Source organism: Asterias rubens, chromosome 5 (genome assembly GCF_902459465.1).
Source record: "Asterias rubens chromosome 5, eAstRub1.3, whole genome shotgun sequence".
Taxonomy (NCBI): domain Eukaryota; kingdom Metazoa; phylum Echinodermata; class Asteroidea; order Forcipulatida; family Asteriidae; genus Asterias; species Asterias rubens.
Genome location: NC_047066.1, coordinates 14,000,027 through 14,025,464, shown reverse-complemented (window position 1 = coordinate 14,025,464; position 25,438 = coordinate 14,000,027). Strand labels below are relative to the sequence as shown.

General features: G+C 39.3%; 1 protein-coding gene across 1 annotated transcript in view; it reads right to left on the bottom strand.

Annotated features, from left to right (window-relative positions):
• Window positions 1–348: 348 nt before the first annotated feature.
• LOC117290197 (inner centromere protein A-like) overlaps window positions 349–25,438 on the bottom strand; it is a 39,152-nt gene continuing 14,062 nt past the window's right edge. The window contains exons 3-7 of the mRNA XM_033771455.1: window positions 20,034–20,153; window positions 15,893–16,093; window positions 12,902–13,039; window positions 2,183–2,404; window positions 349–576 (exon numbers count right to left, since the gene is read on the bottom strand). Of these exons, the coding sequence (XP_033627346.1) occupies window positions 349–576; window positions 2,183–2,404; window positions 12,902–13,039; window positions 15,893–16,093; window positions 20,034–20,153 (909 nt within the window). The remainder of the gene's footprint in view (window positions 577–2,182; window positions 2,405–12,901; window positions 13,040–15,892; window positions 16,094–20,033; window positions 20,154–25,438) is intronic.

The window sequence follows — 25,438 nt, the reverse complement described above, 5'->3', positions numbered from 1 at the left end:
CCAAACTTAAAAACTTGGTAACGAGCATTGGAGAGCTGTTGATAGTATAAAACATTGTGGGAAACGACTCCCTCTGAAGTAACATAGTTTTTGAGAAAGAGGTAATTTCGCACTAAAATGTTAAAAGAGGCTTCTAGCTAGAAGTCTTTTATTCCTATCTGAAAGCACACAAATTCGCCCAACAAGGGTGTTTTTTCTTTCAACATTTTCTCGCAACTTCGATGACCAATTGAGCCCAAGTTTTCACAGGCTTGTTATTTTATGCTTATGATGGGATACACAAAGTGAGAACACTGGTATTTGACAATTTCCAAACGTGTACAGTGTCTTTCAACGTTGTCTAATTATTTAGGCATAGAAGACAAAAGATTCATTACACAGGTATTCAACTAATAACACTTGGACAAAGCAAATAACTCTGAATGGGGCAGGAGATAATGTTGGACAGCAAATGTTAGTTACACTCACCGATACACTGGAAGCCAGTTGTATTTGCCTTTGGAGAAGTAATTGCTCCTTAGCATTCCCCTTTATGATTGTCTTCAAGTGTGTGTTCTCATCACTGCCATTGCCGTTCTGCTTCCAGGGGGAGAAAGTAAAACTCATTAATACAAGAAGGATGCCAAGACCAAACAAACAAAGTAATCAAAATATTTAGTTGCTTCATTTTACTTCTAATCGATCACTTTAACACAAAAACATTCGATTTATTGTGGCGTTTCGTGGCCTAGCACTTAAGAGCACAGGACTAACACTCTGGTGTATCTGATCAGCAGAGTGTGGGTACGAGTCACAGTCGTGACACTTGTGTCCTTAAGCAAAACACTTTACCATTATTGCTTTGTCTTTCGGATGGGGCGAAAAGCCATACATCCTGTGTGTTTAGTGAATGCGTATTCATAAACACCCAAGACAGTTTTGCTATTCCTACTGGTGGAGAGTGCATCAGGTGGGGGTGTTTAAATGGTTGATAAAGACCAGCTAGAGCTGTTTAAGGCTGGCTGGTTTCCACGTGTCGGGTGTGCAAGCTCATGTACGCTAATATTATAACGCGTAACAGCATTCAAAGCTATTAGTAACAGAGCGTAATCTATTTATAAACTACTCATACTTCAATACGTAGCTCCACATAAACCTAAAATACTGACTGCGTATAGGTACCTCTTTTAAACATGTGTACTCAGTACTTCCCAAAGTTCTGTGGAAAAAAGAACTAAACCAGTTGGTATGACACTGCTCTATAATTGCAAAGGTCAGTGATTCAAATCCCTCCTGAGTAATATGCCTGTGATTTTTTTAACAGAGCTTGGGGATGTACTGAGTATACAGTGCTAACACACATCGGTGTAAGGGGAAAGTACTGAGTATACAGTGCTAACACACATCGGTGTAAGGGGAAAGTACTGAGTATACAGTGCTAACACACATCGGTGTAAGGGGAAAGTACTGAGTATACAGTGCTAACACACATCGGTGTAAGGGGAAAGTACTGAGTATACAGTGCTAACACACATCGGTGTAAGGGTAAAGTACTGAGTATACAGTGCTAACACACATCGGTGTAAGGGGAAAGTACTGAGTATACAGTGCTACCACACATCGGTGTAAGGGGAAAGTACTGAGTATACAGTGCTAACACACATCGGTGTAAGGGGAAAGTACTGAGTATACAGTGCTACCACACATCGGTGTAAGGGGAAAGTACTGAGTATACAGTGCTAACACACATCGGTGTAAGGGGAAAGTACTGAGTATACAGTGCTAACACACATCGGTGTAAGGGGAAAGTACTGAGTATACAGTGCTAACACACATCGGTGTAAGGGGAAAGTACTGAGTATACAGTGCTAACACACATCGCGGTAAGGGGAAAGTACTGAGTATACAGTGCTAACACACATCAGTGTAAGGGGAAAGTACTGAGTATACAGTGCTAACACACATCGGTGTAAGGGGAAAGTACTGAGTATACAGTGCTAACACACATCGGTGTAAGGGGAAAGTACTGAGTATACAGTGCTAACACACATCGGTGTAAGGGGAAAGTACTGAGTATACAGTGCTTACACACATCGGTGTAAGGGGAAAGTACTGAGTATACAGTGCTTACACACATCGGTGTAAGGGTAAAAACCAAAATGAATCTATAAGAATGGTTTTAATAATATTATTATTATCTAACCTGCACTTCAGGTTCCGGACTGAGAGCAACACGCTTGTCCAGTTCCTGCTTCAGTCCCTTAATCTCTTTCTCCTTAGTCAGAAGCTTCTGTGCACTCTCGGCTAGATCCCGCGCCCTCTGCCTGGCAAAGAGGCGCTTGTAGACCTCAACGTCGGTGGGTTTGGAAGTCTGGTGGTTTGTGGTGGCAGTGCCATTGGGAAGGCTCGGTGGAGTGTCTGCTCTCTAAACAAAATAATCAAAAACCAATTTGTCGCATTTAATAATAATAATAACTAGTTCTCATATAGCACATTTCACAATAACGCTCTCAGAGCGCTTTAGATTAGTGCCTAGCAGCCGATTTCACAAAGCTTTTTGCAACTGCGTAAGTCCACTTGCACAACATTTATGGCACACGTTGCGCAAGTGGACTTACGCAGTTGCGTAAAGTTTCATGAAATCGGCTGCTGGTCATTGTGGTCAATAACATTCCTTCTTTCTCAGCTCCCTGGGGAGTATACAACCCAGGCAACCATAGCATTCCAAAGGCTTATTATACACAATATCAACCTCTACCCTCACAGGTACCCCCTTTATACCCCTCAGTGAAGAGAAGCAATTATAGTCAAGGATCTTGCTCAAGTGTCTCGACCAGGATTCGAACCCACACTCCGATGACTAAACAACCAGAACTTGAATTTGATGCTCTAAACCACTCGGCCATGTCACCCAATAGTCTGCTACTGGGTAACTGTTACAATAATAAGAAATTTATACTGTTTAAGATGTATTGACTGCCTGGTGGCATGAACAGACGAGTTGCAGAAACATACAACCAAAACAATGAATTATTCATTAGAAACAGGTGATTTCATTTAAATTGTGAAATTTTGCGGTGGCATTGTCATTCACACACTTCCTGGAAACATAGTGTGGGAGGACACACATGTAAAAGAACAACTTCAATATCTGTTTCTCTCCAAAATCTATCTTCTGATATACCAAAACCATGGCCAAAGCTACATGTCCTTCCTTCCTTTTTCCCTCAAATTTTTCTATCTTCTGATAAACCTACTTAAAAAGCAGGACAGTTTTTTTCAGAACTGAGAAGTCTCCCGAAAAATCTGAAAAGTCTACTTCACCGTAGTAGAATACATAGAAAGACAGTTCTCTAAAGAACAAACTCTACCTGGTAAGTAGATCCACTTATGGTGTTACCACAAACCAAATATATATTAAACCTACTTCTTTCCCTTTTCTTAACCCTTAACATTTTCCGTTCCCCACCATCCATGCATTTTCTGTTCCCCACCCCATACTACACAAACATACAATTGCCAATTGAGGTGTGTGAACCACCTGCCACTACACACTTAATAATACAGTAGCCGGCCGATCTGCATGTAATTACCTGCATGATCAATACAGTCTGTACCCGCCCCACCATGGAGTGGTGCATGAAATGTAAGATGCTTATCATTAATGATAAATGTCTGGGAGTAGATGCATGTCCCTCATACTTCATTGCCTCCATTAATCCATGTTCTAAGAAAGCAAGTCAAGGCTTTCAATTGTGTTGGTGTGATCATCAGAGCGATGACACACTCTCAGAATTATTTCCAAACCCACCTTTCATTGCTTTAAAAAAAATATTTAAAAATATATATAAATGTATAATAAATAGGGTAGAAGGCCTTAGCTTTCGATCCAAACCAGACCTTCTTCAGAGGCAACAACAATATACATGTATATATACATGTATAATGAATAGGGTAGATGGCCTTAGCTTTCGATCCAAACCGGACCTTCTTCAGAGGCATAAAACAAGTACAAACAAATACATATCCATTTATAGAAAAAGAGAGGGGGAAAGGGATTAAGGAAAGGATCCAGAAAGAAGCGGGAAAATAACAGCCAATCAAAGTTTCTATTTCAGAAACAATATTGGTGGCTATGAACCAATAGGAGTGAAGTGGCGAGGACAAAGGATGTTTAGAATGAAAGGAATGTATATATACATGTATATATACGAGATGATCATCAGAGAAAAATTGCCAGCAGACGAAGCGTCTGAAAGCAACCTCGACTGCATTCTCCTGCAAATGATTCATATGAATTACAAGCAACACTTGAGGGTTTGATTGCATCACTTTAAAACAATCCAACAAAGGATAGTCCGTGGTCCTTTCTCTATGGTGTTATGGCGGTGTAAAATTCACCCCACAGAGGAGCATTGATTCATTTCTGAATACAGTAAGCCTCAAATTAACTGAATTAGGCACCCACATCAATTGCCGCAGTGTCCTGTGCTATTGCTGAAGTGCCCTAAGCATAACACAAAAAAACTGAAAATGTTTACTAGTTTCTCAAAAACTGTATCATTTTAGGCAAAAGTTTTTAAAGCCAGTGGACACTATTGGTAATTGTCAAAGACCAGTCTCCTCACTTGCTGTATCTCAACATCATAAGCATGAAATAACAAACCTGTGAAGATTTGAGCTTGATTGGTCGTCGGAGTTGCGAGATAACTATAAAAGAAAAAAACACCCTTGTCACACGAAGTTGTGTGCTTTCAGATGCTTGATTTCGGGACCTCAAATTCTAAACTTGAGGTCTCGAATTCAAATTCGTGGAAAATTACTTTTTTTCTCGAAAACTACTCCACTTCAGAGGGAGCCGTTTCTCACAATGTTTTATACTACCAACCTCTCCCCATTTTTCGTTACCAAGTAAGGCTTTATGCTATTAATTTTTTTGAGTAATTACCAATACTTTTAGTGTCCATTGCCTTTAAGGTGAAGTTTCTCACCACGAGCATCTTTACCCCAGGCCTTGAAATAAAACACGGCACCCACAGCAATTGCCGTGGTGCCCTCTTAAAAAGATCCAGTACAAATTTACATTTTTCTCATAAAAAGTGCCCCTTACCAGAGGCAAACTTCCGTGCCTCTTCAAGAGGGAAGTTCCAAGGACTGCAAGTTAAGAAACACTATTTCCAAATTCGGGAGACTTCACAGTTCTGGAAAGAACTATCCTGCTTTTTAACTACTACCTGGGCGGAAGGTATAGAAACCGTCCTGGACTACTACTTTAGCTTTTAGTGGATCGTTAAAAGTTCTTTCTCATTTTGATTCGGTCTGGTAAAATCAATTCTGGTCTTTTGAAATTTTAGCCCTAACTCAAGCCCTGGAATGAAGCAAAAGCGTTGGCTGCTCGTCAACTTATTGAGACAGCAAAGTTTGTTGTCTGCACACATTTTTTTCTTCTGCAACTGCAATGAATGAATCATGCGTCTCCAGAGGGATAAAAGCTATGAATGGTTGAACAGTACTGCTTGTGAATTACCCATGCCGCTAACACCGCTTGCGATACGCTAGTTTAATATTTTATACCAATTGTGTAAAGCGTGATTTACTTTGAATACTGATGTATGGAGTGAATGGACTGGACATAACTTGAATCTATTATGAAGTTTAAGAAAATTATTCATTTTCAAAATAGAATCTGGGAGCGGAAGGACAATTTTTGTAAAGTTTCTGTTGATGAAATGAAGAGATCTTCGAAAGTGCCTCACAATTAAGCCTGGGCGACTAGTGCAACTAGTGTTCGAAATTTCGACAATTGATTGCTGAGTCGAGTTGCGATTACTGTTTTTCAACTACTCGGTTAGTCGTGCAAAATGTGTAATCGGTTTTTCACTATTTTCTCGGGACCCAGATGACCAATCAATCTCAAACTTCTACATGTTTGTCAGTTTATATGTATGGTGGATTACATAAAGTGCTTACACTGCCAGCAACTGTTTTGGTAGCAAAAACCAATTCTGTTATGTTCCTTTAAAGACACTGGACACTATTGGTAAATGTATAGACCAGTATTCTCACTTGGTGTCTCTCAACATATGCATAAAATAACAAACCTGTGAAAATTTGAGCTCATTTGGTCGTCGAAGTTGCGAGATAATAGTGAAGGGAAAAAAACATCCTTGTCACACGAAGTTATGTGCTTTCAGATGCTTGATTTTGAGACATCAAAATCGAAATCTGAGGTCCCGAAATCAAATTCATGGAAAATTACTTCTTTCTCGAAAACTACGTTACTTCGGAGGGAGCCGTTTCTCACAATATTTTTGAATATCAACCTCTCCCCATTACTCAATACCAAGTAAGGTTTTATGCTAATAATTATTGAGTAATTACCAATAGTGTCCACTGCCTTTAAAAAGCGGATATTAAAAGGATTTTGTATTTATAATATTGTCTGGTTTGTTTATCATCAATGTTTCCTACCTCCCTGTCTCTGTAAATAGAGAGCAAAAGATCATGGAATTCGTTCTCTCGTTTTGTGGTTGAAGCTCGTGGTGTTGGCATGAACTGCGGACGAGGGACTGTGGCCAGTCGAGTCACTTTCTGCTGCTGAACTGTGCTTATCTGTGAAATATTACCAGACTTGGTGTTGTGGGTCGAGGCTTGAGACAATGCCATTGATACAGCATGCTGCTGTTGAGTTGACGGAACCTGCTGACTTGACTGCTGCAGGTGCCGATGTGGCGACTGCTGCTTTAAAGAAACTTGCTGGTGCTGAGCTGAGGAAACCGTTTGGTGCTGAGCAAAGGAAACCTGCTTCTTTAGCTGCTGCGGGTGCCGATGTGGCGACTGCTGCTGTAACAAAACTTGCTGGTCCTCAGCAGATGACACCTGCTCCTTTGACTGCAGCGGGTGCCAAAGTGGCGACTGCTTCTCTGATTGATGCTTGAGCTGCTGTAAAGAAACTTGCTGGTGCTGAGCAGACGTAACCTGCTGCTTTGACTGCTGCAGGTGCCGTTTTGGCGACTGCTGCTGTAAAGTATCTTGCTGGTGCTGAGAGGAGAAAACTTGCTGTTCCTTTGACTGCAGCGGGTGCCAAAGTGGCGACTGCTGCTCTGATTGATGCTTGAGCTGCTGTAAAGAAACTTGCTGCTGCTGAGCAAAGGAAACCTGCTTCTTTAACTGCTGCGGGTGCCGATTTGGCGACTGCTGCTCCAACTGAGGCTTGAACTGCTGCTGCACCTGCTGCATAGAGACTTGCTGGTGCTGTGTTTGTGCTGAAAACTGCTGCACAGACACCTCTTGAGTCTGGTAGCATTGAGGGTCTGTGTTTGGCGTCGCTTGTTGGTCGGATTCATGGGTTTGCTCCTTGTCCGTTGACGATGTTGAAGAAGTCGTTATAGTTTGAAAGAAAAGCTTGAACGGCATACTTATACTGAGCAGGGAACTTATTCCAAAATTGGGATTGGAATTAGGGTCGGCATTGGGGTTTGCCTCCTCCATGTTTGAGACGTTGTCCTCGGTCAAAATTCCTCAAATAGTGACAGGGCTTCTCTGCTAGCTTAGGAGTCCTGATTCCAATATCATACAATTTACAACTGGTTACCACTTGACATACCAATTATACTCATTGATATATACAACCAATTCAAAAAGCAGCTTCCCAAACTGACTCTATTTATCCATCAACAAGTCAAACTAATCAACCAACCATTGGTGTACATGTCGATACAGGTTAACATCAACTACAAATATCCGTCAAAAAGTAACCAGTTTTAACATGAGCAACAACTCCAAGTATTAGGACCGGTCCAAGTATTTAAAAGATCCACAAATTCAAACAGCAGCTTATCGAACTGACTTTATATTCATCAACAAGTCAATTTAATCAATCAACCATCAGCATAGATATGCAGGTTCACATCCGCTTAAAGTATCCATCATTAGGAAACCACTTCTCAAATGAGCAACAACTCCAAGTATTAGGACTAGTCCAAGTATTTGAAATATCCACAAATTCAAATAACAGCTTCCCGGACTGACTTTATATTCATCAACAAGTCAAACTGATAAACCAACCATCCGTGTTGATACAGGTTGACATCAGCTATAAGTATCCATCTTTAGGAAACCACTTCTCAGGTGAATAACTCCTAAGTATTAGGACCAGTCCAAGATCTCCTAATTCCAATGGATGGTGACTACAATGTATATAACTGTCAACTGAAACACTGTACTTGTTCAAAAAAAGTCAACGGCAGACAGTAATGATCATATGCAATGACAACACAAACTATCATGTTGCCACTGTATATTAATGAATTACCATCACAATTACATATTGATTCATTCTTGTTGTGCTATAGAAGGAGACTTTACTATAAGATCCCAATACCCAGCAAGAAATCCATTTGTCTTTTGTCTGTGTGATAGAAACATGCTTGTGTCCTCATGGAGGGTGATGGGGTCAAAGGGTAGGCCAGGGGTGGGGACTCAAGAGGGTATTGGGGTTAGAGGGTGAATATTGAAGAGAGGCTGGGTGGAGGGGGGAATCGGGCCAAATAAAAATGAAATTATGTTTAGTGCAGGCATGCAACTGCCCGTTGAAAAAAAAATGTTGAGGTTTATTATGCTCTTAGTTGAATTAATAGCATATACTAGGCTTATTTTACATGATTGTAGTTGTACACTAGTGTTGCCAGGCATATATTAGGCTTAAAAAAATATTTATTTTTTTTTTTTTACGCGGAATTCCGCGGAAACACGGAAGAGGTGCATGCCTGGTGTCAACATGGTCAAGCCTTGAATAGCACGGAGGCCATGGCCTGCAATGCCCTTAGTCTTGGCCGTAGTCCTGATGCCCCTTCAAGAGTGTCCCATAGACTTTCAGATTTTCCAATGAAAGTGCCCTGTGCAAAATGAACATTGCCTTGCCCTTCCAAAGATGAAACTCAAGGCCTGTATGCCGTTTTTAGAGGCCAACATCCTTTTTCTTCTTCTTTTTGAAAACCATTGGACAGTTTCTGAACAGAACAAAAATTAAAAGTTCACAGATTTACAAATAACTTACAGGGTTTACAGAAGGTAATGGTGAAAGACTTCTCTTGAAGTATTATTCCATGAAATGCTTTACTTTTTGAGAAAACATTAAAACAATATCAATTCTCGATATCGAGAATTACGGATTTATTTGAAACACATGTCATGACACGGCGAAATGTGCGGAAACAAGGGTGGGTTTTCCCGTTATTTTTTCCTGACTCCGATGACTGATTGAGCCTAAATTTTCACAGGTTTGTTATTTTATATAGAAGTTGTGATACACAAAGTGTGGGCCTTGGACAATAATGTTTACCGAAAGTGTATAATGGCTTTAAACCCCCCAAAAAGGATACATTTAGCAATCTCAGATGGGGAACAAAATAATAATAATAATAGCTCACAGCTAAATAATGTGTCAGGTAGCATCTTTGTGAGAGAAGAACATTTTTTCCTTGTTTTAAAAGGTAGGACGCTAAACATGTTTGGTTTATTGTGGGGGGTGCCTAATCTGAGTAAGGTAGCTGGGATCTAAGTGGATTAAAGCTTTGAAGTTCATAATTTATTGAGGTAGTCTGGAAGGTAACTCTGGTTCAAACAAATAAAGCTTTCCTTGTGATCTAATGGTATGAATTATTAGCACTTTTTCCCACAGGGCAGTAAACATTATCCGAGGCTATTAAACGTGCACTGCTAGTTTTATGTTTGTTTCTGCATCAGTACTATAACAGAACTGAGAAGTCTCCCGAACACTCGACTCCGCGGTAGTAGAATAAAAAAAGACAGTTTTCTAAGAACAAACTCTACCTGGTAAGTAGATACACACATGGTGTTACCGCAAACCAAATATATATATATCACAGGTTAGTTATATGGAACGATCCAAAACTATATAGGATTGAAACAAACAGTGTGTTCCAGTTACCAAATGTATCCTTTACAATCCCTTTAAGGCAGACAAGCAGGCAATATCAGCTTCATGTAAGAACTACTGAATCTCATGGCTCCTTAGCGCAATCAATATTTCAGGAGTTCTACTGAGTATGCACACTGCATAGAGCTATGTATAAGAACTAGAGGGCGCACTGGTGATGCTTCTTGCACAAACGCGATGGGACCACAAGGAAACACGCGCGCGCCATTCTGCACGCGCATTGAATATGAAGTACACCCTGGAATTTGTGTTTATTGAACGCTGACGCGATACTGTTTTGTCAACTTACAAAATGGCCGCACAAACCCACGCTGTGCGATGCCTGTTTTGTCAACTTAGAAAATGGCCGCCTGCGCGCATGCTGGGTGGCGTATATAGGCCCGTGCGCCCTCCAGTTCTTTTATATAACTCTATGGCACACTGATATATAGTCACTGATGTAGCATCAGGCATGGGGGAGACAGTGTACTGGGTGAATACTGCCCTCTCTTGGGGGTTTGCAGTCAGGTTTAAAGATTTTTATGGACTTTTCCAAATAGGATAATGAAGCATCATAGGGAAGTGAAAGATTTGCTGTCTTTATTAATTTTGAAGGGTAATGGGAAACTAGTATTGGAATCCATACAGGCAGGGAGGTCTGAAAAGAGGTCTTTCCAGGTCTCGAGTTTGGGGGAAAATCCACCAAACTGCAGGGCAAGTAGCTCAAAATATTTACTGGACCAGAGACCGGAATCTAAATGAGTAAAGACTTTCTACAAAGTTTCACATTTGAGCTGTTTTTGGAATAAGCACTACATGTATTGGCAGATTTATCACATTTTCACTGTGGGTAATACATTTCCTTAAAGCCATTATACACTTTCAGAACAGAACAAACAAAAAAGTTCACAGATTTACAAATAACTTACAGGGTTTACAGAAGGTAATGGTGAAAGACTTCCCTTGAAATATTATTCCATGAAATGCTTTACTTTTTGAGAAAACGTTAAAACAATATCAATTCTCGATATCGAGAATTACGGATTTATTTTAAACACATGTCATGACACGGCGAAACGTGCGGAAACAAGGGTGGGTTTTCCCGTTATTTTCTCCCGACTCCGATGACTGATTGAGCCTAAATTTTCACAGGTTTGTTATTTTATACATAAGTTGTGATACACGAAGTGTGGGCCTTGGGCAATACTGTTTATCGAAAGTGTCCAATGGTTTCAAAACTCAACGGAATTTAAAGATATTTGTATTAACTAATTTAAATTATAAAACGGTGTGGTGTTATTATTAAAAAAAACACAAGACCGCCGGACGTTCACAAGTTTACTGGCCAAATGCTTAAATCACTTGCCTCGAGCCTGCAGTCAAGCGTTAATTTCCAGCACAGCTTTCTGAGCTCAATTTGTACCTCAAATGTATCACTATTTTCCTCAAAGTCTGATGATTACGAATAAACAACCCTGAACCATTCACAGCTAGAAACTGTAACATTTTTTAGTGCTCTATCAAATTAATTAGTTTCAGATTCTCTTGAATATATTTATTAAGAATATCGTTGTCACACTTAAAAATCGACTTCATTAAGAAAAGAGAACAAACAAGTTTTCATAGCAATGCTGGGATTTCAATCTGTCTTCCAAGAAAATGTGCCTTTTTTCACCACAAATTTGACAAATGTTGGATGTAATCAGCCGTGCTTGTATCTCAGACCGCCCATGCGAACACAATGAGGGCAGCCGGATAATCTCTTGTAATCCTTGTTTAATCCAAGAAAAGAACGAAGGTTTAGAATTGGGATTTACAATAATCTCAGGAAAAAGAGAGATTCGGAGCGTAAAATTCAAGTGTCCTTCGTCTCTTTTGTCGCTCTTTGTTTACGGGGCAGACGAAACATAACTCGTCGAGTGCATAAACTGCACATTCTACACACTGGAATGTTACGCAACACAATGGAATGTACTAGCGTAAGTACACATCTGCAATAGGCATTCCTGGGCATGTGTGTATCAGGATTCCGGTTGTTGGTAGGCATTATGTACAAAGTGAGAACAAAAAAGGTCCACATAATGCAGGGTTTAGAAACACTCTGTCGACTACCACACATATGTTCTCAAAAATGCACCCTTGTGGATCATTATTTTGTTCTTTCCTTTGTCCCTCCACTTATCGGTTCCTCATAGACTTTGTACACAAATTTTCTTGTGGAGCACCCCAGTCTTTGGAATTCCCCGACGAAGTCCTTTTGTTTTCCCTTTTTTATTTTGGTCTTTGCTCTCCATAATGTACAGAAAATGAACACACGGTTTTTCACCAGTGTTAAAGTGTGGGATTTTCCTTAAACATATTGAACAAAGGAATGTCCACACAGTGTCAGCAACACAGAGCTGCGTGTTCGTGAAAGTATCACTTGCATACACCAATCATTGTATACACGACTATCGGCGACAACTGTTTCACCTGTAACACTGCCGACATCAGCTTGAGTTTAGAACGACGAGCTTAGCTTAGAAGTTCATTGCCTGGCGTGTCAAGGCCTTACGGTTAAGAGCACCGGATTCAAACTCTGGTGTTTCTGATCAGCAGAGTGTGGTTTTGAGTCCCGGTCGTGGCACCCGTGTACTTAAGCAAGACACTTAATAATGATGCTTTTGTTATTTGGGTGTGACATATAGCCGTTGGTCGCGTGTGTTGTGTAACACAGGTAAAAGAACCCAGTGCACTTCTCAAAAATTTGCTGCATATTGCACAGATATTGCACAGGAACACCTTCTAAACCATAATTACATGGTGCTATGTAAAAGGAGTAGGTCTCATACATTCAAACGTAGTCCCACATACCTTGCAGAAAAATACTCAACGTTGTAGCGCCTTGAGCGTCACTGAGTAACGGATATGAGCGCTTTTTAAGAAGCCACTATTATTATTATTATTATTATTATTATTATTATTGATAAAATATTTACAAACCTTTTGTATCTGTATCTGTCTAGCCTTCTCATCCAGCCGTTTAGTCATCAGAGACAGCTCCATGTTGCGCTTCTTCAGTTTCTCATAACGCTCTTCGTTGGGTCGGCGTTCCTGCTGCAACTCCTCCACTTGTTTGCGCTGAAATCAGGTCAGCCAAGAAAACATGTTAATCACAGGCAAACTCACCCAATGGGAGACATTGGAATGCTAGGTGGCAGCAGACTTACCAGGTAAACGTCCAGTGAACTGAACTCGCGTACATCACCCAGAACAATGGATTTATGTGGTTAGTCGGGTTAGAATGTGTATACCAATCATCCCACCTAAACACTGAACATTTTGTACTTTTCAAGCACAAACTGCTTGCAAGATGGTAAAAGAAGAAGTTCTACTTTTACAACTTTGCAAGCAGTCAGAAGGGCTAGCTTCCTGCAGTCGATTTTATGAATAACGCTAGGAGTAATCCTATCTCGAGTTAAGACGAGTAACTCGTCCTAACTTAGGATGGGTTCAATGCGACCCAACGTCTATGAATACAGAACTTAACTCGTCCTAATTCCTAATATTAGGAGGGGTTTGCTGAAATCCACGGCTAGTACCCCATTCCCCGCACTCTCTGAACTTTTGTTTGTTTTCAAGACAAAATTTTACTGTCAAAACTGGCAGAGAACTCCCAAGAAGGTTCCTTTTGTTCCCGCTTAAAATTAAGAAATATTTATGTAAGACTGCACAATACTTCATTGCATTTCCTATAGCTTCAAGCACAATACACTAAATTCAAGCTCATTAATATAATATTGTGTTTTTATGACTTCAGGGTTGTTTACGTGTAGCTGTTTTAGAGAAACAATCAATAATGCAAATATGCCCTTACTACTCCAACAGAACGATTAAGCTGTCAAACAGCCATAACTCTCTGATCCAAACAGACGTTGTCTGGAGGTGTAACCTTCCACCATTACTCGTTAATAACACTTGAGGTAAAGTTACAATGTGACCTAACCTCGTGATATTGTTGCAGTGAATATGAATTACACAGTACTACTTGTCTTGAGGTATTTTTACGGATTTGGCTAGGAATCATTCCGAATGAGTAATGGGGAGCTGTTGATAGTATAAAACATTGTGAGAAGCGGCTCCCTCTGAAGTAATGTAGTGTTCAAGAAAGAACTAATTTTCCACGAATTTGATTTTGATACCTCAGAATTAAATTTTGAGGTCTTGAAATCAAGCTTCTGAAAGCACACAACTTCGATTGAGTTCAAATTTTCACAGGTTTGTTATTTCATGTATATGTTGAGACACACCAATTGAGAAGACTGGTCTTTGACAATTGTCAAACGTGTCCAGTGTCTTAAAAAGTAGTAAAATTGTGGCCCTTGAAATTCTTCAGTAATTACCCCTTGCATGACGTGCAGCGCACTTACACGCAACTTTTTTTTGTCCCCCATTGACCCAAAAATGTTAGAAAATGTTCCAGGGTGCCAGTGGAAGCTTATTTTTTTGAGGTCATGTCATTGGCAAGAGGTCATTACAAATTTGAATTTCCCTCATAGATATGTCCTTTAAAGTGTGTTTTTGGTTTTTTGAACCATTTTATTGTTTTCATTTCTAAATTTCTACTTCATTTATTGAAAATTAACAGGCTTATTCTATAGAGCTGATTTGAGGAAGTGCATTCATTTCTTTTGAGCCATTTCTGACTTTTTATTGAGTTTTCAAATGGGTGTTTTTAATTAATTATTAACTAAATGCAACTTAACAGCTGTGGAACAATAAGAAATGTATCACCTGCCAAAAGTTTGAAGTACTTTTACATAAATCAGCAGGGACCAATTTCATGGCTCTGATACCGGCTATTCTGTGCCTAAAGTTGTGGCATAAAGAATCATGCACTTAACAGGGGGTCATAAGAGCAGAATTCTGCAGTAAGCTATGCCATGAACCTGATACTTAATAGAGGCAACAAAGGTGATTGCATCTATGCCCCTGGCCATTGCTTTTTGCCCTTCAAATGCTCCAGTAGAAATTTACAATTTCCTCATAAGGTGCCCTTTACCAAGTAGAAAATGCCTCGGTGCTCTACCCCTTCAAAAACAAAACATACAAGCCTGTGTAGTTATCCGTGTGTTCAGGGTTTTGATCATGCTACTTTTAGTGTTTATATTCATCAGGGCAGGGCAGGGCAGGAAATGCATGCCATTTTCTAAAGTGAAAAACTGAAAGGCAAAAAAATGCAACAGAAATACACTGAGCACATGAAGAAGGTGCAAAATTGAGTGTAAAAAACATGCAAAGCTTGCTAAATAAATCAACTACAAATTTATATGTGCATTGTAGTTCAATATTATTTATCTCAATATTGGTCACGATCAGAGATATGTTGTGCACACACCCTAGACCCTGAATTTGGTCGTAGCTACCTTGGACAATTGAGTACCCTGAAGTTGATTTGGGATAAAATCAGCAAGACTATAGAGCCTGTAACTCAAAATGTTTACTGGACCTGATTTTCTTTTACAATACCAGATTTGAATTCAGAAGAACAGTTCACCTACACCGTTCAATATCTTAACTAGCATTATTAAAACAAAAAAAAGATTTATCTCTTTTGTATCATGTGTAATAATTTTTCAATACTGAAAAAATTGATACTCAACAGAATTGAAAGATTTTTATCAGACAAAGTCAATATTTGCACCAAAACCACAAGTGCCAAACTTTTCCATTCATGAAATTACTGACCATTTACTGACCCCATGCTCAAATTTGGCCTTGGGTGTGGAGTCCAATGTACATTTTTGGCCCTGCATATTTTTGTTTGTGATTGACATACCAACAGATCTATCTTCAAAATGTGCACATCATGGAATTCTACGTGATGTTATCTTTTGGGGACAACTTTTAAAACTCTTGACTGTAGCTTTGAGTTTGTTCAGGTTCCCTGACCACAACTTAACTGAGACAAATAACACTGATCTCTTATAATACCATGCTTGGTTCCTCATGCGCCACCACCATCAAAGTTTCTTCATTCCTGGATTCCCTGTCTACAACACCAGGTTGGTCAATAGTCCCTGCAGTGGACTTGTCAGTTGTCCTTGACCGGTCAATAGTCTCTGTGACTGACTGGTCAGTAGTACCAGCGGCAGGCAATAGCGCACCATCTACTGCATCACAACCTTCACCAGGCTAAACAATGCATGTGCAAAAAAAAAAACACAGACAGGCTAGTTGTAACATTCATGCAAGCTTCTTCATGCAATAGCCTAGTCTTGGTGCAAAACGTTCTTGTTGAGTTGGTAAAACCCATAGGCCCCATACACGTCGCGACTATTCGACTGATAGAGGGCGTTTCTGCAAGCCACGTTCCCGCCAGCAAGAACTTGAGTGTGGTGTCGTGGGGGTTTCTAACAGTGCCCGCTATCGTTCGATAGTAATGTGCCCAGCGAGGAAAAGTGGACCGAGATTGCGATAGTAGTGTGATAGAATACAAATATTGAGTGGCTCAGAGTGGAATGGGAGGAATATTATCATAAGGTAAAATTTGGACTGTTCCATTTCACGAGGCGAAGCCGAGTGAAATGGAACAGTCCAAATTTTACCGAGCGATAATATTCCTTCCATTCCACGAATTAAAGCCAGAGTAATAGTGAATGTCAAGTGAAGTAAGTTCCACCAATCAAATGACAAGGATCTGTATGTCAGTTATATAATGAATAACAACGTACTGCACCAAGACTAGCACCACCCATAATATTTCATTCATAGTTGTGATAATCATTTAAGCCCATCCATACAGACAAGTAACACATACTGTACAAGAAGCACATGTACCATCTCTTACAGAGATAATCTTGACAACGCCCGAGGCCAAAGACCTAAAGTCCCCTTAAGCATGATATACAAATCTCATTTCCCAAGGCTGAAGGGCAAACTCAGTAATTTCTTTATTGCACATGTAATACACACAATATGTACAATACACAGACATGTAAAATCTAACTCAACCCATATTCAGATTCACATGTGCCAGATGTGACTATTAAAGGTTTCTGACGTTTAAGAGAATAATAATATCTGAGTGTTTGCAATATTGAGTCATTTCATTTTTTTTTTTTTGTAACCTAAGACACTGATTTTGCCAATAAGGGGGCATTAAAATTTTTAATTGGTCTGCTAAATAAATGGTCAACAAAAAATGAGTCTCTCCCATTCCTTTTTGTGATGTTTCAGCCTAAAATTGGATTTCCTCAGCTTACCAAAATGGAAACAGTAGCCCTGAAAATATATATATCGATATTGAGCCCCCCATATTGAAAACAAAATTTAAAAATTTGCTGAACTGCACCCACTTTGAGATGGCTAATGAATTTCTATTTGCTTAGACAAAATCGAATGTAAAGTACAATTTGTGTGTTGTTTAAACTGTGAATAATAATAAATAAAATAGCGTGCTATAAATTGAAACTTAAACACTTTGTCCGAGTTTTGAGTGGATTATGTCCAGTCCTTGGCAATTACACACACACATCGCTAACAGCAAACGCACACAATCAAAACAAACAATAGCAGAAAATGGAAATGATAAATGAGCAAACTGACACAGAGTGACACAAAAACATTCCCATGAACAAACGTATCAACAACAAAAGTAAACAAGCATATTTTATTTGCAAAAAACAAACAAGCAAATGACAGTCACACAAACTAATCACCAAAACAGCAAAACATAAAAAAACGTACAATGAGATATGAACAAACACAGAGGTTTTTTAACATAAGGGAGATACAGCATTGATATCTTTTTTAAATTGTCTCAGCAAACTATTTTTATTGCCCCCGCCCCCATCCCCAAACTTATTAAATAATACAAGCGTAAATTCTCCATTCGTTCATTGGTACTTGGGTTGAACAAACAAACAAAAATTGACTAGAGCGGGATTTGCCTCTGCAATCTATGGATAAACGAGTCGGTGGCTCCCAACTGAGCTATCTAGCCCTATTCTGTTAATATCTTTGTACGGGGGTGCTAGTAAGAAGCCACACAACCATGAATTTTATTCTGGTACACCGTTGCTGCAACTTTCAACTAAAATGAAAAACTGAAACAAACCAAGGATTGTTTGCTGCAATTTTGATTGTATATTACCACCAAAAAGTGCTGATATTTTGTTTGAAGGATAACACAAAATTGCAATTAATGATCCCAATGCTGTACCTCACTTGTTTTCAAACTGCAGTTGAGCATAAAGCCTGGCTACACTTCCTGCAAAAGCAAATGAGATACAAATTGTGACGTCACAAATTCGCAGCGAATAGTTTGCATCAGTTGACTTGTGCTGGACTCTTGTGAAAAATTCCAACGGAAAAAGCCCTGTGACGTCAAAATTTGCTTTGCAGTTGCAGTAAGTATGAACTGGGCTTTTTGCTAAGCATTAATTAACTCACCCTGACCTCTGAGTCACACACAGTGGGGGACACAGTGGGGGACACAGCGTCAACAAGGGGTGCAGACCCATGAGCAACAACACCCTCAATCTGATTATCACACAGCGTATCAGAAGCACCAAAATCATTAGCAATATTTTCTAGAAATGCATCAGTAGCATACGTCCCTTCACCATAATCAGAAATCCCAACATTCTCTGTGCTAGGCTGGGCATTAGGGATGTTAGACGGTGTGACAGACCCTGTGATGGGACCCACGCCAGAAACTGTGACAGAACTGTGAGGAATCACAGGTGCAGGTGGTTTGGTTTCCAGTGAGGTTGTTATTATTGCATCTGGGGATAGCAGCGTTGGTGATGCTTCTTGTACACCACCGGCAACAGTTGCTTCAGTATCATCACTGTCAGATGCTGTTACAGACCTTGTGACGAACCCAACATCAGATGGTGTGACGAAACCGTGGAGAATCACAGGTGCAGGTGGTTTGGTTTCCTCCGAAGATGTTATCATCATTGCATCTGGCGATGGCAGTGATGCTTCTCTTTCAGCACTGGCAACAGTTGCTTCAGTATCACCACCGTTAGACCCATTGATGGACCCTGTGACAGAACCCACATCAGACGGTGGCATACAGGGTGGGGTGAACGCCAAGTATTGCTCAAAGTCAAAGTCGAGCGATTCTGGCAGTAGTATACCGAGGTCTATTGATAAGTCTCTGACATCGTTTACATCAGCGAAACCTTGATGATCAACAACTTCGCCCGCATACCCCGAAATGGAACCCTCAGTGAATTCGGGAGGTGGGGTAACACATGCAATACCAATGTCTTGTGTGGGTGGGGGTGACGACATGCCTCTTGGGGTACCCATAGGGGTGATACTTGGTGAAGGTGTGATGGGTGCAATTTGCTCGGCAGTTTCCAGCTACATTCAGGCAAAATTATACAAAAGTGCATGCAGGTAGAAAGTTAATGATTCTCATACAAAGCAAACACACCAGGCAAAACAAAACCAAATTGAGTTTCAATTACAGCTAAATGGCACTACAAAGCTTAATGTAGGCATTTAAAGGAACTGGACACCTTTGGTAATTGTCAAACACCAGTATTCTTATTTGGGTGTATCCCAATGTGCATACAATAACAAATCTGTGAAAGTTTTGACTCAGTTGGTCAGCAAAGTTGCAAGAGAATAATGAAAGAAAAATCACCATTGTTGCACACATCTGTGTGCTTTCCGATATCTGAACAAGGCTTCATGCCAGAAGTCTTTCTCAGATTCAAATATTTTAGTGAGCAATAACCTCGTCCTCAAAAACCATGTCAACTCAGAAGGAGCCATTTCCCAAGAGGTTTTGTACAATATACAGCCCCTTGTTTGCTCGTTACCAAGCACGTTTTTAAGCTAATATTTTGAGTAATTACCAAACGTGTCCAGTGCCTTTAAGGAAGCCACCTTTATCAAAGCAAACACCACCAGTTTAGAGCAAAACAGAAATTTTTTTTAACTGTCAGTGTCAGTATCTGTTATGGTGAACAAAGTTCAAAACAGCAGACAAATTTGCGTTGGGTTGCAGGGGCAGTAGCAAAATAAATGCGTAATTAGCAGAGTCTAAAAGGTCAAATCGTTAAATTAGAACAATACAATTGAATTAAAAGAGATACCATTTCATCATCATTACCAAGTTTGCATTCTCAACCTTTAGGGTAAGGATCAACTGTTTTTGACTGGCGAGCATGTTCTCCAAATTCTCCTTTGCTTCTTCATCTTGATCATCTTCTTCTTGTTGGACATGCCCCTCCTGAATAAAAAAAAAACAGACAACTTATTTAAGTAATAATATCCACTCTATGAAATAAGTCTTAGGATACTTTTAATGGGGCACCAAGGCAATCAAAGTTTACCTTCTGTTTGAAACGAGGTATTTTTCAGGCCTGGAAGTTCATCTTTGAGAGGGCAAGACCATGTTCATTTGCAAAGGGCACTAACATTATAACACTTTAAAGTCTCTTGAAATTTTTAAATGGCACCAAGGCAATCAAAGTTTACTTTCTGTTTAAAAAGAGGTATTTTTCAGGCCTGTAAGTTCATCTTTGAGGGGCCAACGCCATTTTTATTTTGCAAAGAGCCCTTCCATTAGAGCATCTTAAGTCTATGGAAACTTTTAATGGGGCCCCCAAGGCAACCAGAGCAAAAATCACTGGCCGCAGGCCTGTGATCCAGTGTAAAATTTGAGCCCTATACACCTCTTATGTAAATACAACACTGAACCCAATTCAAATAACCAATTTGATCTTGTTTACAAATTCACCAGCGACAAGCTAAAGCTGGAGGGAAGGTGTCACAGTCAATACTAGACAAACTGTAACAGCAATCTCGTTTGCTAAGCAATATTTTACTGTTTCATATTTTGTGCATTTTGCCTGAGTACAACACCATTTTAGCTCCACATCTACAGTACAAATAACAGTATACAAACATGGTATACATTCAGCTACGTTGCAATGACCCAATATGTTGGGTTTTTTTATTTGGTCGAGTTCCCGGTAGTTGTAATATGCGGCTATTTTTAGTACGATCCAAATATCCCAAATTAATTGCTTCAAGAATGACTAACAATGGGCATAACAAAATGTACATTGAACGTATGTATACGTAATGTACATTTAACATGTGTGTGCCATGTACAGGAATGTATCCCATTATTATTATTACAGTTTATTAATTAACTGCACTGGCGGCCAAGCAGGCCGAAAAAATACATTTACAAGTAAAAATATAATACATGTAGATGTTAAATCTGCATCGGGTATAAAGAATATTAATTTTTGGTTTTTACCCATACACTCATGTGTATTAGCACTGTATACTCAGTACTTTCCCGAGTCCTGTGAAAAAATATCACAGGCATGTTATTCGGGTGGGATTCGAACCCACGACCCTTGCAATTCTAGAGCAGTGTCTTACCAACTAGACTACCGAGGTTGCCCGGTAGCTAGAGGCAGTTCGAATCCTATGTAAAAATAGTTTGTTATGTTAGGCCTTATCCTAATATGTGTCTGCAGCTAAATTAAAAGGCTATGGTCTATAAATGCAGAAATCTAGCTGTAGCCGCCAATTGTACATTTGAATTTATAGAAATTGAAATGGCAGGATTCTGACCAAGTGTGTTTGATGGTAGACTGTCTCAAGATCATATGGAAGAGAACAGAAGGAAAGTTTTGTGGCAGGATTTGTTATCGTTGATTGTTGTTATCTTTAAAAGTTATTTATATTTAATTTGACACATTTCATTTTGTATTCCATCTAAAAACAAAACAATAACAAAACAAATATAGTACCAAAAATAAATGCGGATACACAAGGATGATTTTTACATAAATGGTGCCTTGGTTGTTTCTGATCAATTTTGTATGAGTTTTGTTTAATAATTTCTTGTCTACAATATCCACCAAATTGGCACCAATCTCTCAAGGCAAAAACTGTAATTTGACATAATGCGCCTGTACATCTGTTTACTGTAATGCAAATTGTGTTAAACAGTACGTACACCTGGTACACTGTATTTCAATGGTATAACCAATCTCTATGATATGACCAGGGAACCAAGGCCATGTACACGTGTATTGTACCTTTCCAAATTATGTACACTAAACTACCCGCATTTATCTGTTATTTTCAACTGGAATCAAAAGTCTGGAGGCTGATATGCATTGCACGTACGGTACATTCAACCTGTACTAGAATGTCTCCGTCATGTTCAAGCGTATAGAACAAGCTCAATGAGTACCTTTACAGGTAGATTCTTGTCTGGACTATCGATGTGATCTGTGACATCAAATGTTCACAAAAAAGCCAAAGAACCTGGACTTCCTACAGGCGCGATTTGTACACAGCTCAATGGAAGAAAACATAACATCTTCGATTTTATGGAGATTGCAATGTCTAGTTCATATCAATTTTTGATATGATGAAAGGGGGCACATCTCAAAACCTGTCCAGCTTTTACTTTCATAACTCTTGAATTTAAGTGGAAATTATGACACAAAATGTCAACTTTCCTATAGGACCAGTGCAGTATCTTGCCTGCCAGAATACCCAAAGAATGCACAAGGTCACACGTATTGTAAACAAAGTTCACATGGTCTTATAAGGCCGTGTCCGAAACGACGACTTCGGCTACAGCTACGGATAGATCGCGCGCGTCTGCCTATTCTTCAACACTGGTAGACGCGCTGATCTAGCCGTAGCTGTAGCCGAAGTCGTCGTTTCGGACACGGCCTAAGACTATTTATCGTGTTTATAAAACCCACTTGCTATGTACAATTGTACATTTGTTTACGTATGCACATCTCATGGATTTATGTCAAGTGTAAACAGAGGCAACTTAGCAGGGGAAAACTTTACCCTTTGGTTTGTTTTTTAAAACAGCACAAATATATTTGGAAAAAAACAGCAGTGAAAGTACCCATTGTGATACTCGTTTGCTGAGACACAAACTAGAATAGCTGATGTATATGGGAAAAGGGAGTAACTACTAAACTTTGAAAACAAGACTATGCGATTTATGAAGAAGACCTTTGTATAAACACAGTGTAATTCACAGTGTCAAAGCATCTGCAGGGTGACTACCAAGATTAACTTTTCGATACACACCTGGACAATTTTGAACAAAAGTCACCTACTAGGCACATGCAAAAAGGATGCATCTTGGGCTTACAATGTAAATCACGAGTTATGTATAATTTGTGGTGTGGCGTGGCTTAGTGGTTCAGAACCGTTGAAGAGAGCATTGAACCCAAGCTCATGTGTTTCTGATCAATAGAGTGTGGGTTTGAATTCCAGTCATGACACTTGTACCCTACAATACACCATACCATATAAATTGTGTTGTCCTTGTCCTTCAGAAGGGACATTAAGTTATTAAGTCATAAAGATGCAATGTAGGTCCCGGCGGTCAGTACGGTCCCATGTACTAGGATTATGATAGAGCACTTCAAGAACCGGGGCACCCACAACATTTATATAATGGAAGAGTATGAGTTTTTCTGGTTCACATAGCAAGTATCCTTGTTTTCCTCAGGTTTCCTCAGGCTTGCCAGCTACAGTGATTAGGTTCACTTTTGAGGCATTCTTGGTTTCATTACCAGAACTGTATAATAATAATAACAACACCCATCAGTATCCACAGTGTTTAATAGCCAGGTGGGGTTTCAGGGTGTTTTAAAATGTGGACACTCTGTTTTATCTGTCATTTTACATGTAGGCCTAAATGGACTGCAAGTGAGCAATTTGGTACACAGTTTTAACAATTCCAGCAATTGTTGACACCCTTTGACAAAATCCCGGCTAAAACCTTGCCCAGTAGCCGACTAAAATCCTAATCCTAGTGCAATAAGCCAATATTGATTACACTTCCTTTTACAGCCATTGCAATGTACATGTACATTCATGGCTAAATTATTTTAAAACAAAATCAAAGCCCATTGGATGTTGATATCCATTACTAAACAAATATCTCCCAATTAAAAGGTTGAATACACCACCATAAAATAATCAATCACAAAGCATGGATCTACGCCACAGTTCAACCCAAAAATAACATTCCATAGAAAATCTATATTATCAAAACCCAGGGGGGAACATTGAAGTCAAACTCTAACACACAATTTCATATTGATTTGTTATTCTGCAGTTGATCCCACTTCCTTTTACAGCCATTCCAATGTACATTCACTATGAACAACTTTTACAAACAAGTCAAAGCCTGCAGCATGTATTGTAAAAATAAGCATTACTAAAAAAAATAAACCTCCCAATTAAAAGGTCCAACCCAGTACCATGAAAATAATCAATCAAGAATAATGGATCTACCAAAATTTGTTAACATTCCATAGAAAATCTATATTTATAACCAAAACCCAGGGGGGAACATTGAAGTCAAACTTTTACACACAATTTCATATTGATTTGTTATTCTACAGTTGAGCACAGGTGACTTTCTGGGTGAAAGATTCTGAATAGAGCCCTAACAACAATCTCCTGGATTAGGGATATATAATAGGGTTATTGTTGGTATCATTGCACCCACTTTGGAAGGGAGGTCCAATATAACTTCTGTCATTGTACACCCAGTATTGACATACTAGCCATGCCGTAAATACTACCGACTGAAAATGAACCCACTTCCAACACTCTTCCGCTCCTGGTGTATTGTGATTGTGGATGGTTGCTATAGCTACTGACAACAAATTTTCCTGTCGGCTGGACTAGAAGCCATATCAATGCTCAAGGTTTTAGACACTGTGGTTTGAGTTATCTGCGGTTTTAAGAGATACTGACTTTTTGTACAGTAAAACCAAACGTTGTTGCGGTTTCATTCTGAGCTCGTAGGCATCCAGGGCTCAATAAACACACCAGACCACAGGGCTTGTGTGGCTCAGCTTTATGAGTAGGCCTAATTTTAACTGGACAATAATTCTTTTTACAAGGACCTGGGCCCAATTTCATAGAGCTGCTAAGCACAACGATTTGCTTAGCATGAAATTTCTTACTTGATAAAAGCAGGATTACAAACCAAATTTCCACGAGATTTTCAGGATAAGCAAACATCAGCTGAATACTAGTAACAAGCAATATGTAACATATGGAAATTTGGTTGGTAATCCTGTTTTTATCAGGGAAGAAATTTCATGCTAAGCAAATTTGTGAGCTTAGCAGCTCTATGAAATTGGGCCCAGACCACAGGGCTTGTGTGGCTCAGCTTTTTTACTAGGCCTAATTTTAACTTGACAATTCATTTTACAAGGTTCAGACTCAAAACAAAACTATACTAAAACTGCTTTTATTTGAACAAGCACTGTGAGAAGATTTAGTCTTTTAAAATGAAAGATATTGATCAGACCCAGTGTCAACATTTAAACAATTGTATGATTAATTACACAGTGTGGTATTATTAATCAATTGTAAAACACAAGACCATCAGACTAATTCAGTCTTGAGTCTTCAGTGTAAATTTTGAGTCAAATAATACCAAGGTATAAATGCAAGAATAATACTGAACCCAATTCAACTTACCAATTTAAT